Here is a 14,495-nt window from a genome sequence, read left to right as displayed (position 1 = left end):
TTCATCCTCTCACAGTGATGGTCTGCCATTTCTCACTACTTTTAGTTTCAACAGATCATGCATTTGGTACCAAAGCCTTCAGCTGGAATTTACCTTACTTAATTCATCTCTGAATACCACCATCTGGAGCACTTCAGAATCAATAGTTATCTAATAAGGCAGCAATAAAATCTATTACCATAAATGCTGATTATTCAATGTGTTAATGTATGCAGAAGAAGATTGGAAAAATGGTGACATTGAGGCCCAGCTCGCTTGAAGAAATTGGAAATTTAATTGGTCAAAGAGTCCAATTGCGAAGTTACATCGGTGGCCATCACTGGGCACATTAGATTGACATGGCAGCACATGGAGGCTGAACTCTTGATTGGACCAAAAAAAAAAGTAATAAACTGTTGGTAATACATTTATGCAATTTCATGGAACAAACTTTAGAATTTAGGTTGTAAATGTAGGTCAGCACTTCTCATAGTGTGGAGTGAAGAATGCCTTGCTGGCTCTGACCACTCACCACTGCAATGGATATATTAGCTATCCATCCATTTTCCGGCCCGCTTATTCTCACTAGGGCGAAGGATGTGCTGGCCCCTATCCCAGCTGACTTTGGGCAAGATGCGGGGAACTGGTCCCCAGCCAATCGCATGGCACAGATAGACAAACAACCATTCGCACTCACATTCACACCTATGGGCAATTTAGTCTTCAATGAACTTACCTTGCACGTTTTTGGAATGTGGGAGGAAACCAGGCGAAAACCCACGCAGGCACGGGGAGAACATGCAAATTCCACACAGGGAGGCCAAATTGAACCCATGAACTCAGAGCTGTGAGGCAGATGTGCTGAGCAGTCGGCCACCATGTTAGATAATCATACAGAAATAAATGCCAGGTTTTTTGACAAACAAGTTGGCTAAATTGTGAACCTGTTTCACAAACCATATTGAGAAGAAAAGCTGATTACTTGCAAACTAATGTCTCATACAAGAAGTGTATCAAAACATCTGTCTTTCCAAAGATATTAATGCTCAATTTGAAATCACATTGGACACAGGTATGGTGGAGCAGTGCCCGATTGGTTAGCGCGTCCGCCTTCCCGAGGTCGTGGGTTCAAATCCGGGCTGCGGCCTTCCTGTGTGGCATTTTCATGTGGTCACCGTGCCTGCGTAGTATTTCTCTAGGTTACTCCGGTTTCCTCCCACATCCCAAAAACATACATGGTAGGTCAATTGCCCTTTGTTGGGAATTTGAATGTGAATGGTTCTTTGTCTATTTTTGCCCCGTTATTGACTGGCGACCAGTTCAGGGTGTACCTCGCCTCTCAACCAAAGTCAACTGGGATAGGCTCCAGCACACCCGTGACCCTACTGAGAGTTAGTGTACAGAGAATGGATGGATGGAAGGCTACAGGTATTAACTTATTCAATGTATAAAGTTAAGTTTGTAGTTTACAATGGTGTAAAACTGCAATGCATCGTACTGAGAGCAATTTCTAATATGTTGGTTACTTCGTTAGCAACATATTAGAAATTGGATGATGGATGAAATTTCTCATTAAACTCATACAGACAATACTATCAACTCATAATGTGGACATGGCTTCCTTTTCAACAATGAAAGCTTTCAGTGTTTACAAGAGTGATATAAGTGTAACAGTGAAAGTTCTATTCTATTAAAAGTGAAGTCACAATGAGATAAAACTGCAAACAATGAGGATGGGGATTTAGTGGTGATACTCTTAGCGGGGAGCAGCCGTAGGACAAGTGGCTGAGATCATCACCTGCCACTGTGGGGACTCTGGTTCAAGACACCGACAGAAAGAATATAGGTTAAAAAAAAAAAAAGTTTTAAACATCAGCTTGAGAGCAAATGCACCAACAGAACATAGATGTTGGAACTCGGTGCACACGTAAGGCGCGGCGGATTATAAGGCGCCACGTCCATTTTGGAGAAAATGGAAGACTTTTAAGTGCGCCTCATGGTTGTGAAAATACAGTACTCCCCAGGCACTTAAGCAGCCATAGGTGTGAATGTCAGTGCGAATGGTTGTCTGTCTACATGTGCCCTCCGATTGGCTGGCGACCAGTTCAGAATGTACGCCGCCTCTCACCCAGAGTCATGAGATGGCCGGCAGCACACTTGCGACACCAGTGAGGATAAACGGTACAGAAGATGGATGAATAAAAAAATAAAATGCAATGCCAGAAAGCTGATTAAATTGAAATAAATGTGTCATCAGTATAAAATGGTATTCTCTACTGTTGTTTCTGGAAAGCATTTCAAAGCCTCTGTATATGCATACACTAAAAGTCATGTCCTTTTCAAACAGTCAGGGTGTGGAGCCTGAGGACTCGCACACTAATCCACATAGTGCACATTTGCTTGGAACTCCTTGGTGACATAGCCAAGAAGGGCTGCCGTGAGCTGCTGCTTCAGACTACTGTTGCTCATGACAAGAGCAGTGAGCTGCGCCACATCAGTCCACTGAATGTCCCCAAGGATGGCAATCAGGTCAGCGTACAACTTCTGCTGTTGCTGAGGACTGAGCTCCATAATGACCTGAGGAAGCGGTTTGAACTGACCACTGGTCAGCCAACAGCCAAGAAGGCCTCCGATAGCACCGCCTGAAGAGAGTCATGGTTCATCCATTGCATTATACTACTGCATGTGTTGCATAGTGCAATATATGCCAGTTACAACATTACCCATTTCAATAAGTAACAGCATATGTTGCATACCTACTGCAATACCAAGAGGACCCGCAACCAAGCCACCAGCAAAGGCCAGGCCTCCAGCTGTTGCTGCACCCTTGCTGGAACCCTTCACTGTGGTCTGGATCTGCTTATCAGCAGATAACTCACAGCACAGCTTCATAATATCTTCAAGCCGATGACACATTCTCTGCATTATGGAAATGTCGGAAAGTCATACACTGTAATCTACTTAAAAATACCTAGTAAGTAATGCAAGCTACAGTGTTTAGCTTCACAACATCACATTTATATTCAGTGATCATAAGAGGAATGGACATCTGGATAACATTCTGGGGATTCTTTTTCCAGGATTACTTTTTTTTTTTCATGCTGCAGGAAGAATTTAGTTATCATAAATGCAGTCGGACAGATTGATCTTTGCGAGAGGACAGACTGGGAGGATAGAGAGAAAAATAAATACAAGACAGGACACTAGTTAAAAAAAATAAAAACATTACATTATTATAGTGTTACATTTGTGTCGGTTAACCGGGACAGGGAAGTGTTAAATCCTGTGATGAGATGATGCAATGATGATTTTACCTGATAAAAGGCAGTAACATAAACAATTCACCTATTACGATAAAGCACGGAATACGAATGCAAGATCGGCAATTGTTTAAACGAGAGTGAAACAGTTGTGGCAGAAACACGTCTGGCCAAATGAAAATAATATCCACCACATGAAATTTCGAATCGGTGCATACTGTACCTTTTGTATTATGAGTTTGTCATTAATATCGGTTGGACTTTTGTCATTAATTTCGAATTGAAATGTCCTGTAGCCTCGCCGTTCGCCGTGAGTGGAGAGAAGAGCGACGGAAGTGGATGGTCACGTGGCGCGGAAGCTGAGAAATGACTGAACTCAACTGTCAGGTTGCATTGATCGCGGGAAAATAAAAAAAATAAAATAAAAATCACTCAGTTCAGTTGAAGATCTGTTCACTGTGACTATCCATCCATTATCTGAACTGCTTCTCCTCACTCGGGTCGCGGAATTCGGGCGAGAAAACACAATAGGGTGTTGTTGTGGTTGTCCGACTCTGTGAGTGAAACGACCGCATTCCTCGCTGCACTGCTGTACATAAATGTCATTGCTGACATATACTTAGAATTACATTTGACATGGCCCGCAATGCTAGTTTAAAAAAAAAAAAAAAAAAGGGTGTAGTTGGTAAGTGTGAGAAGTGTGGGTGTCAAAAAAATGGGTGCCGCCAACACTCCTATTTTTTTGGTTTTATACTGTACACTGTAGAGCTTTTCTAGATATACAAAGATGCAAATGAAGTATTTATAGCTAAAATAGTAAACAAATAAATCAATATTGTCATAATGCTGTGGTGAATAAAGATAGTTCATTTTTAGAACTAAAAAAGGTTTCTTCCACTTTCTGCTGTGTCAAGGTCCTTAATTAATGATCCTTAAGTAACTGCTTTAAAATGGTCATCGTACTACAGATTGCTCTTGTTTTGGTTCTCAATGTGGAAATAGGATTCGGCTACTGGTCAGTGCAGGTGCGGATTTATTCTAGTGGAATACAGGGCCTCTGGCCACCCCAATAGCTTGAAATATCCTGAACTATTTGTTGTATCACCTTTAACAGAAAGCTGTGCTGTAGCATTTTTTTTCACAATAACTACACAATGCAAACAATATATAATTGCCTGATATGATAAATTTTAGTGCGTTTGATGAATTGAAGTCAAAGTGGCCCTTGAATCTGACTGATTTTTCTGAATGCGGCCCTCAAACAAAAAGGTTTGGACAGCCCTAGTATATATACTATAGGACATAGCATCCATACAATCATACATCTTTCTTCTTTTACCAGGGTAGAAGATCAACCACTCATGGTTAGCTTGCTATGATGATGTCGCCCATTATTACAAGTCACAACATTTATTCTAACACAGTAGACTCGTGTGAAGCGCAAAGAGCACAGCTATTAATATTTGTTATTGCAATGTTTAATCTGAGGTCTTTGGTAAATTATAACAATTGTCTGTAATTTGATGCGGTTGGAAAGAAAGCACAATTCTTTCTCCCATGTTTTCCCATGGATACAGCTACATTGTCATGTGACGATTTAAAATGAATGTGACCTAGCAGAGAGACCTTGTTTACGTCTACATTGAAGTACAGAATACCCAGAATGCGCTGAGAATTTTTTCTTTTAAAGCGTTTCTTCAAATTAAGAGCTTAAGTACCACATGCTGTAAAGTACCAAATTTGACAACATGGTGCTTCACATTCCAGTGCTAGTAAACTCATTTGAAATGATCTGAACTGTATTGTATGTTTGTTGCAGTTATAATTTGGGGGGAAGAGTTGGTGAGTAAATAATTATCGTCATGTTTTCGGTTTGTAAATAGTTTATACTGAAAGGGACGCACGAATAAAACCGGATGTTTTGCTTTAACGACGGCGAGTGTTATCAGTGTACTTCCGTCGGTAGTGGCGCAGACGTCGAAGAGGAAATATCTTTGTTGGACATTTAAAACATTTGCTTTTCTTGGGGGAATGATGCGTGAATCCTGAAATGAGAGTGTGAGATGTTATTGCTTCCGAAAGTGTGGATAATTACTGCTGCCACGTTGATGACTTCTACTACAGTGGGTCCAAGGAGAAGCTACTGCTGCATTCATAAACACTTCTTTAGGACTCACAACAACCCTTGAGCTTTGTTTGTGGCTCATCAAAAGTACACCAAAATCTTGCTGTGCCCTTGGGATGATAAAAGCCGAAACGAGTAAAATCAACATGGAGGATCCCGGCGGAGTTGCCAGGCTCCGAGAGGAGCACGAAAAGGTAACAACAAGCACGTAAGCTGGATATAAAAATGGGCGTCTCGTCGAGCCCTATCTGCTGATCACGCAGTTGAGCAGAGGAGAGTTTTGGACCACGAATGGGTCAGCTTTAGTGTTGTGCAATAAATCGATGTTTCGATAAACCAGTGTCACCAGTATGTCACGAACTTGTACCCATGACGTTTCATTTTCCAGAACATTCCATACGTCGACTACCACTTGAACTCACAAGTCAATGTCTCGTCCGTTTTATCTAAAAAAAAAAAAAGATAATATAGATTCAAGGTTTGTTGCATTTAAGTATGACATGTCGTCGGTCAAGTCAAGGCTGCCAGTTTCATTTTGGCTAGCAAACCTCGCTGGCTAGCAGACAGCTAATTTAGCATGTAATTCTTCCACGCAAAGGCCCCCCCCACACCCCCCTGTTGTAGATGTCATAAACACAAAGGCTTATGGGGGTGCAGAAGAGGTTATTCCACTATACGAACTTCAATTGTAAACTAGTATTTCCTTTAGTTGTTTTTGGTGCGTCATATGTGATGTCACCCAATATGACGATATCAACTAGGTGTCATTTGTTTCATATAGCTAAAATTGAATGACAACTAAGTGGTGAAACGCATTATCAATATAGCCAAATGTCATACCGACAGGGATATAAGAGTGAAAATGTGTGTCACATATGTGCATTTGAGTACATTTTGTTAAATGCACATTATGGTTCAGGCAGGCGGCATGGTTGGCACATCTGCCTCACGGTTTTGAGGACCGGGGATCAAATCCCGGCCCCGCCTGTGTGACGTTTGCATGTTCTACCCGTGCCTGCGTGGGTTTTCTCCGGGGACTCCGGTTTCCTCCCACATCCCAAAAACATGAATGGTAGGTTGATTGAAGACTCTAAATTGCCCGTAGGTTTGAATGTGAGTGTGAATGGTTGTTTGTTTATATGTGCCCTCTGATTGGCTGGCGACCAGTTCAGGGTGTACCCCGCCTCTCGCCCGAAGATAGCTGGAATAGGCTCCAGCATGCGTGCAACCTTAGTAAGGATAAGCGGTGCAGATAATGGATGGGTTCAGGCAGCATGGTGATCCAGTGAATGATTGTCTACTTGTGCCCTGTGTTTAGCTGGGATATGCTTCTGCTCACTGGGCAATCATGAGGACAAGCGGTATAGCCAGCGAATGGATCATCATGGATTCGTAAGTCAGTTAAAAAAACAATTTAAAATAATTTGTATCCACCCATCCATTTTCTACCGCTTATCCGAGGTCGGGTCGTGGGGTCAGTAGCTTCAGCAGGGACACCAGACTTCCCTCTCCCCAGCCACTTCATCCAGCGATTCCGGGGGGATCCCGAGGCGTTCCCGGGCCAGCCGAAGGATGTAGTCTCTCTGGCGTGTCCCGGGTCGTCCCCGGGGTCTCCTCCCGGTGGGACGTGCCCGGAACACCTCACCGGGGAGGAGGTCCCGGAGGCATCCGAATCAGATGCCGAAAACCACACTGCTCCTCATGGATCTGAGATTCGACTTACCGACGGACCCTCCTCTCCAGTACCCCTGAATAGAACTTACCTTAATTTTTATATGAATCAAAATTTAAAGAACAACAAAAGAATGAAGAATTCCAGTTCTACATCTCTTCAATCTATATAAATGCAGATCTCTCGCCCAGTGCCATTCAAAACGTTTATCTTCGTGAGGACAGAATTGATACGTCTCTCGTGCTGGATCTTACATAAATGGCGTACCTTATGTCACGACGGTGAGTATACTTGTGAAACTTTTATTTTAACAAGCATATGCTGGCTCGGGATCCCAGTTGGGGGGGGGTCAACTTTCAAGTTCAACACCAATCTAAAATTGTTTAGTCGTATTCAATTTCCCAGTTTATGCATTGCCTGACACAATAATTCAACAAGAATCATTTTAAGAAGCGGTAATTTTCCTGAAGTACATTTTAAATTCAGCATTTGTTTTGCTTATTATCATATGTTGTGAATTTGTGTCCCAATAATAACAGGTGGTGAAGAACTGCCAACGTCGGATTCAGCATTGGTAAGCAATGTATCACTAATACAAGGGTAGTTCTAAGCAAGTCTGTGTTGTTGTCAAAACTTGACACGCAGGACAATCTAGAACAGGGGTCACCAACATGTTGCCCGAGGGCATTATATAATCCCAAAGGACCACATGAGTAGCCCGCGGGCCTGCTCAACATCTGGTTCACCAGTATTGGAACATTGTGATTTCTTAGGAATGTTGTAGAAGTGATCATTTGAAAAAGTAAACACATATTTATAGAAATAAAGTGTTACATATTAATATTTATCTGTTTCATACCTTATTACATCATCTTGATAATTATTGAGAGAAATCATTAACATTATCAATGTCTTCACATAACTGAATGTCCATCCATCCATTTTCTGTACTGTTCATCCTCACTAGGGCCACAGCATTATTTATAACAACATATGATTTAAAGGTAAGTTAATCAGATTTGTTATTTCAATAGTATGTATCAAATTGGCAGCCCTTTGCATTAATCGGTGCCCAAGAAGTAGCTATGTGTGAAAAAGGTTGGTGACCCCTGATCTCGAATATATGCAAAGTTGAATAATCAAACACACTGAAAAGCTGAATGAAATAAGGAGATATGTATCTACACCTCCGTTTATTAAGAGAACATGTTCACCAAGGTTTACTTATAGCTGTGTATGTAAAGCTGTCATAACAACTGAAGCAAAGCAGCTAGCTCATTGAATCTAGACATCATTATTGTCTTTCACACTTGAGATTTTCCTTCATGTGAACAGGCAGGGAGTGGGTGTTAGTCAACCAGGTTGATCGGTACACGAAATACTCCCTCGGGTTATTTATTATTATTATTATTTTATTTTTTTAGATATTGTGATGTTTATTTAAAATGCAGATAGAAAAGGGTTTTTGGGGGACAGACGGAGTGGACAAGAGGGAATAGGGATACAAACCACAGCAGAACAATAGTTAGACAGTGTAGATATTTGAGCACAAGTAATGTTACATATTTGTGGATTGGGGGGGGGGGGGGGGGGCACCTGGTGAGGACTGGAGACAAATTCCTTATGTTTTTGACATACTTGGCAAATGAAGAGGATTCTTATTCTGATTTTGGAATTCATTCATTCAATCATTGTCAGGTTTGTTAACAAGACTTCTCTGCAATGTGTCAAATTTACAAGACATTTTTTTCTGCTGTTTGGTTGCACTCCACTTTCTTTGGTATTGTTTTGAGACTGCCTTTGAAAAAAACAATTTCAACATCTGTATGGTCCACATTTATGGCAGTAAATTACCCTTCCACTCCATTTACCAAATGTTTAGTAAAGTGACATTTGTAAATTTTATTTTAATATTCATTTATCTGAAATATAATTAAAAAAAAAATATATGAGAAATTAATGAGTACATTTAAATTAACAACTTTTGGGGGGAAAATGCTAAATGAATGCAAGAAATATTACAGGACTCAAAATTGCAAATGCTTGGTGGGCCGCATTGGCGGAGAGTTGGCTGTGTGTGGCTCAAGGGCCATACTTTGCCCACCATTGAGCTAAACAATAGCGCAAGCATGCCAAATGATTGCCAAATTTCAGTAACATAGAAATTAACTGATTATTCAAAATACCTTATTTGTACTGACTGCTTGCTTGGCTTGAAATGTTAGCATGTTATGCTATGAATAATAGTGAGCTTGTGTGGCCACGAGTAAGGTACAATAGGTCTACTTTCCATTTTTCTGTTTAACCGTGCTAAAGTGCTTTTTTTGCTTACAACTTCTATGTCCATGCATCTATAGGGAAAAGGTTTCAGGTGATTACGAAGCCCTGAAAGAACGTCTCGAAAGTCTTCCAGATAAGCTGTCTTATGAGATCATGGTAAGTGTAAAGTTTTTTTTAAAAATACTGTGCATCTGGTAATATCTAGATCAGACTACAGGATTTTACCCCCGATATTGGCCCGATTTGTTATCAGGCGCCACATTTTTTCTGGAACGACAAAACTTCTTGTAGTGTAACATAATCCATGACCAACGATAGCCCTACAATGCCAAAATTATTTTTTTGGGGATATCTTCCGTGTAGTGTGACATATCAAAGTGGACTCTCCGACAGCGCACCTTGACGTCAACCAATAGGATTGGGTATTGTGACCGCCTCTTCGCCTCCCGTGCTTGCCGTTGTCAACATACTTGGTCGCTGCTGTCAACACTTTATCACACGCACAAACCAATGTTGACCGAAGCTTTAGAGCATGATTCGACAGAACGCTGGCATGTTTACATCCACGTTACTGCTAGCATTAGCTGGCTACATATCGGTGTGTTGCCTGTATTGTATTAAAAGTACGTGAAAATACCTCAAGATCTCCTTGAATGTACAGGCCAAAACGTCATCTCTCGAACCCAGTGATCATAAAAGACTGGATAAGGTGCTATTGGAATAAATGTCGTGTACTGTTTGCTACTGTCTGCCCGAGATATGGCAAGATATTATGGCAGTAGTGTGACATAGTGGCATCATAAAAGACCAAATTTGTTTTGTAGTCTGATCCAGGCATACGTATCCACAGAGGTTCACTTTTTCTTAATTTTGTGACATCCTTATGTAAAATGGATTAAATTGTATTTTTTTTTTTCATCAAGTCTACACACATCTCATAATGACAAAGTGACGACAGGTTTTGCTGCTAAAAAAGAAAATGCGGAAAAACAAAGCGCTCTGAATACTTTATGGATGCATTGTACACATGGAAGAGGGACACACCCTAAGTAATACATTTACATAACTCTAGTTTTGCTTCTTGGTCTCAATCCTTTTTCCGACCTTTGTCGTCTTTACATCCCTGTTGCTCTGAGCAGGTGCCGTTCGGGCCTATGGCCTTCATGCCTGGAAAGCTGGTGCACTCCAATGAGGTCACCGTGTTACTTGGTGACAACTGGTTTGCAAAGTGCTCCGCCAAGCAGGCTGAGAAAATCGTCGACCACAGGATGACGTGTGAGTCTCTTTGAAAGGCGCTTATTACACCCCCTCCCACTCTGACAAACTGGCACATATTCATGTCTAAAAACTGCCCTATACCCAGCAGAGGGCGTTGTTATATCATTCACAGTAGCACTGTTGACAGAAACACTGTAGTCACTGCAACTTCACTAAAGGGGGTTGTGTTTTTTTTTTTTTAGGGGGGCAGCGTTTCCAAACCTTTATTGAACCAATTACCCATTTTACATGAGAAAAAACTCATGGCAAACCAATACGTACTGAAATAATGATGATTTCAACTCAATTAACTCGCAAATTGACTTGACTTGGGAAATGTGTGCCTTTTTAGTTGAACACAAAAGTATTATTCTGTTGTATGAATGGGAACAGGTGGATACACAGGTTAATGGTACTTGTTTTCGTCTAGTGGATGAGCACTGACACTAAGTTGTCACTATAAGTTGCTGGCATAGATTGGTGAACAAAGATACATTATTTGCAGTAAATAATCATTTTTAGGCCGTCTCAGTAAATTTGTATAATTGTAGTAATTGTATAATTTCCAGTGTCACACCTGATGATCTCTCTTTGGAATCTATGTATGACAAAATGTGCCTAAATTCTTGACCTGAAATGAAGGGTAACCAATCGGATGTTAGTATTTGCCCACCGACTTTGATCAGCACGTGTGACTGACAAATACATTTGTGAATTTGGTGTTGCAGAGATTCATTAATTTATTTTTGCAAACGCATTATTGTATTTAACACAACTCCCAAAAATTCACTCAGTAGTGCCCCCCTCAAAAGCTAGAAAACTAGGCTTTACACGATCAGGATTTTTGGGGACGATCAGCGAGTTTAAAAAAAATTAATAATAATAATAAAAATAACCGATCACATTGCTCCATCACAAGATGGAGCAATGTGTAATATATACTGTAATTAAATTACTTCACACACATCGAAACTTTAGATCATGATTCGACAGAACGCTGGCATGTTTACGTACAACTGTTAGTGCTAGCACGTCTTCTCCCGAGCACCGGCGACCACCACCACACTATTTTCCCCATTTTGTTCTTTTTCAACCAACACAATACACGCGCGATGGATTGTTGTTGTCGTGGCAGCGTGTATCCGAACGTGTATCCGGTGGCGTTTGAGTTGACAAGATAAAGCCCAGTGATCTTGAAAGACTGGATGCGCTGGTATCGGAGTACAAGATTTTATTGCAATAGTCTGACATAGTGCAATCGTGAAAGACAAAATTTGGCTTGTAGTCTGATCCAGGCATTACGTGTTGTCTGTCTCAGACGTATTGTCTGTCCCACACCGCCGATGTTTATAAGAAAAATAAAAACTTTATTGCCAGTCAGATATTTACAGTACTACGTCAAAAGACACGTAACAAAGGTAAAAATAAACCAGCTTTTAGATTCAAATATACTGTACACAATGGCGACGTGGATAAATGTCTTTTGCGGAGCCAATCAATGACATCATTGATCGGATCAGCGAATTATGACATTAAAACCGATCAGCAGATCAGCATAAAATGCTAATTATCGACCGATACCGATCAAGCCGCAAAGTCTATAGAAAACATTAACCCCAACACCAGTTTCACTAATCGAAACAAAAGTGCTGTTATTCCAGGTCATACTGCAACCTTCTTTGGTGGTGTCTTTTTTTTTGGGGGGGTGGGGTGAAATTGAGAATAATACCTTTTATTTCCTTGCTGTTCATTCAGTGAATGGATAGAATGGGGTGCATGTGACAGTCTTTGATAATACTGTAATACCATTGTTAGTGTTTAGTGAAGCAGAAATTTCTTGCTATAGCCCATCTGCAGTCATCTGCACCCCCCACCCCCCATTTCTGTGTGTGTGTACCCGCCCCCATTTTGTCCCCAAATCTCGTGCCCCTGGCCGCCCTGCTATTACAGAGTTAAGTGCTGTAATGCAAGCATAGCGAGCAGAAATGTGTCAGACAGCGATGGACTTGTCTGGCTTTCTGTGTTTGACCTTTTCTCACTTCCACTTGATGCACACACTGAAGGGGCTCCCCATTGCCATGGAAACAAGGGCTCTCTGCTTGCTTTTTTGTAAAAGGGCTTAATTGTTGTGAAGATTTAATGATCCGGAGTGGTATTCGGGCCAGAGGATATTTTGTACTGTTTAGTGTCATAATTCCCCCCCCCCTCACTTACAGAGATTTAGTTTAATTCTCCTAGCCCCACAGCCATGATTATATTTAATGTTTCATCAGTCTGCCACCATCAACCAGACTACTCATTTTGATGTCTCTAAACCTTTTGTTGCAGATGTGAAGAATGAAGTTTGTGGTCTGTCCAAGACAATGACAAACTTTGAATCAAGAGTAGGAATGGTGAAGGACTGGGAAAATATCGTAAATGTGCGTTGTGCGACAATAAAATCAACACAGAACAAAAACTTCCCTAAAAGGCAATACATTTACAGACTCTGCTTGTGGTTTAGGAAAAAGGTGACTATGTTGACATCAGAGAGGTGATTGGAAACAATGAGGCCACTGTCACAAAAGGTAAATTTTTGTTTGCCAGCACATTGATGGTTTCTACACAAATTCAAATCACATTGAAGTTTAAAGGTACTTTTGGAATACTTAATTCAGGAAAGCGTAGAGTGGCTCACAGGCCAAATTCAAAGCCAAAACTGGAAACTGTGCTGGATTTGGAAGAGGAAAGTGAAGGCAGTGGAGAGGAGACCCAACAAAATGGGACCACAAAGAGTTTCATGACCCAGGAGGACTTGTGGGCTAGATTGGATGAACTTGAGAAAATCGAAGAACAACAAAATGAGCGAGACGGGTACATTTCCACACCTGTTGTGTCACTTAATAATGGTGTGTCATTTTCTGGTCATTCATTCAGTTTGTTTCTTTAGCATGTCTGATAATGCAGACGTTGGTGGTGAGGACACATCATCCTCTTCCTCGGAGGAGCCGAATGAGACGGACTCCTCTCCTCCAGAGAACGGACTTAGTCTGAAACATCACAATACTGCGCCCCCCAGTGGAGAAATGAAAGAAGACGATGAGGAACATTACAATCTGCCGACCATTTATTTCTCCCACACGGTCGAGCCCAAGAAGGTCAGTGTAAGATTTGGACCGTTGTTTTGGAAATCTTCTCCCAGGCTCCAGGCTAAGTGTAAATCCCCATTTGCTTTAGGTGAGGATCAACACAAGTAAAAACACCACTTTAAAGTTCAGCGAGCGGAAAGAACAAAAGGAACATTCAAAGCGGAAAAAGAAAAATGGTCACCAAAATGGACGTTCTCATCACGAAGTTCACAGAATCCAAACACCTGCAGACATCTACAGGTAGAAAAAAAAAAAATGCCTGAGTTGTGAAATAAACTACATCGAGTGCAATTATTTCGATACATTGAGTTCATTAAGTATATTCTCCCCATCAGGCTGTTTGTGGATGTGAAGGGTGGGGAGCCCATGCCCAAGAAGTCCATCCTGAAGTCACGGAGCCGCGAGAACAGCGTGTGCAGTGACACAAGTGAGAGCAGCGCAGCAGACGTGGACGAGCGCCGGATGATGGGCCGCAGTTTCAGCCATGATGAGAGCACACCCAGCGACAACAGCGACAGCCTAACAGAGGATGACAGCTCCAAGAGAGTGCCATTGCATCGCGCAGGACAGTTTGAGGTAAAAAGGTTTTATCTTACTGATTTGGTCATCCTTAAACTTTGCTTTATGCCTGAAGTCTTGTTTCCACCAAGTAGTACTGTTCAGTTAGGCTTGCCGAGTTGCAATCATGCCATATGGCATGGTATGTTGTGTTCTGGCTTACAGTTTACACTATGCAGCAGGGGTTTTCAAATATTTTGGCTCGAGAGACCCCTCGAATGTTTTTCCAAGGACCC

The 14,495-nt window shown here is 41.4% G+C and overlaps 2 protein-coding genes across 3 annotated transcripts in view; one reads left to right on the top strand and one right to left on the bottom strand.

Moving 5' to 3' along the window:
* Nucleotides 1-251: 251 nt before the first annotated feature.
* zgc:112052 (protein C19orf12 homolog) lies at nucleotides 252-3,878 on the bottom strand. Its single transcript, XM_061676769.1, has 3 exons — nucleotides 3,463-3,878; nucleotides 2,736-2,898; nucleotides 252-2,621 (listed from the first exon to the last, which is right to left on the bottom strand). Exons 2-3 carry the CDS (start codon nucleotides 2,893-2,895, stop codon nucleotides 2,356-2,358), a joined length of 426 nt encoding a protein of 141 aa, XP_061532753.1. The 5' UTR covers nucleotides 2,896-2,898; nucleotides 3,463-3,878; the 3' UTR covers nucleotides 252-2,355.
* A 1,278-nt stretch (nucleotides 3,879-5,156) lies between these two features.
* uri1 (URI1 prefoldin like chaperone) overlaps nucleotides 5,157-14,495 on the top strand; it is a 28,967-nt gene continuing 19,628 nt past the window's right edge. For both annotated transcript variants that reach the window (XM_061676765.1, XM_061676766.1), the window contains exons 1-10: nucleotides 5,157-5,558; nucleotides 7,576-7,610; nucleotides 9,394-9,472; nucleotides 10,456-10,591; nucleotides 12,902-12,993; nucleotides 13,077-13,140; nucleotides 13,231-13,426; nucleotides 13,503-13,710; nucleotides 13,790-13,941; nucleotides 14,037-14,277. In XM_061676765.1, the coding sequence (XP_061532749.1) occupies nucleotides 5,481-5,558; nucleotides 7,576-7,610; nucleotides 9,394-9,472; nucleotides 10,456-10,591; nucleotides 12,902-12,993; nucleotides 13,077-13,140; nucleotides 13,231-13,426; nucleotides 13,503-13,710; nucleotides 13,790-13,941; nucleotides 14,037-14,277 (1,281 nt within the window). In that variant the 5' untranslated portion in view covers nucleotides 5,157-5,480. The remainder of the gene's footprint in view (nucleotides 5,559-7,575; nucleotides 7,611-9,393; nucleotides 9,473-10,455; nucleotides 10,592-12,901; nucleotides 12,994-13,076; nucleotides 13,141-13,230; nucleotides 13,427-13,502; nucleotides 13,711-13,789; nucleotides 13,942-14,036; nucleotides 14,278-14,495) is intronic.

This window comes from Phycodurus eques, chromosome 5 (assembly GCF_024500275.1).
Source record: "Phycodurus eques isolate BA_2022a chromosome 5, UOR_Pequ_1.1, whole genome shotgun sequence".
NCBI lineage: Eukaryota > Metazoa > Chordata > Actinopteri > Syngnathiformes > Syngnathidae > Phycodurus > Phycodurus eques.
Note: the sequence above shows the minus strand (reverse complement) of the source record. Positions and strands in the feature narration are given on the sequence as shown.

Bases quoted from the DNA above. Each gene is read 5' to 3' on its own strand.
- zgc:112052 (XM_061676769.1), bottom strand. From the start codon at position 2,895: ATGTGTCATCGGCTTGAAGATATTATGAAGCTGTGCTGTGAGTTATCT. The intron at 2,622-2,735 runs GTATGCAACATA...GACTCTCTTCAG, and splicing joins TCCTCTTGGTATTGCAGTAG to GCGGTGCTATCGGAGGCCTT.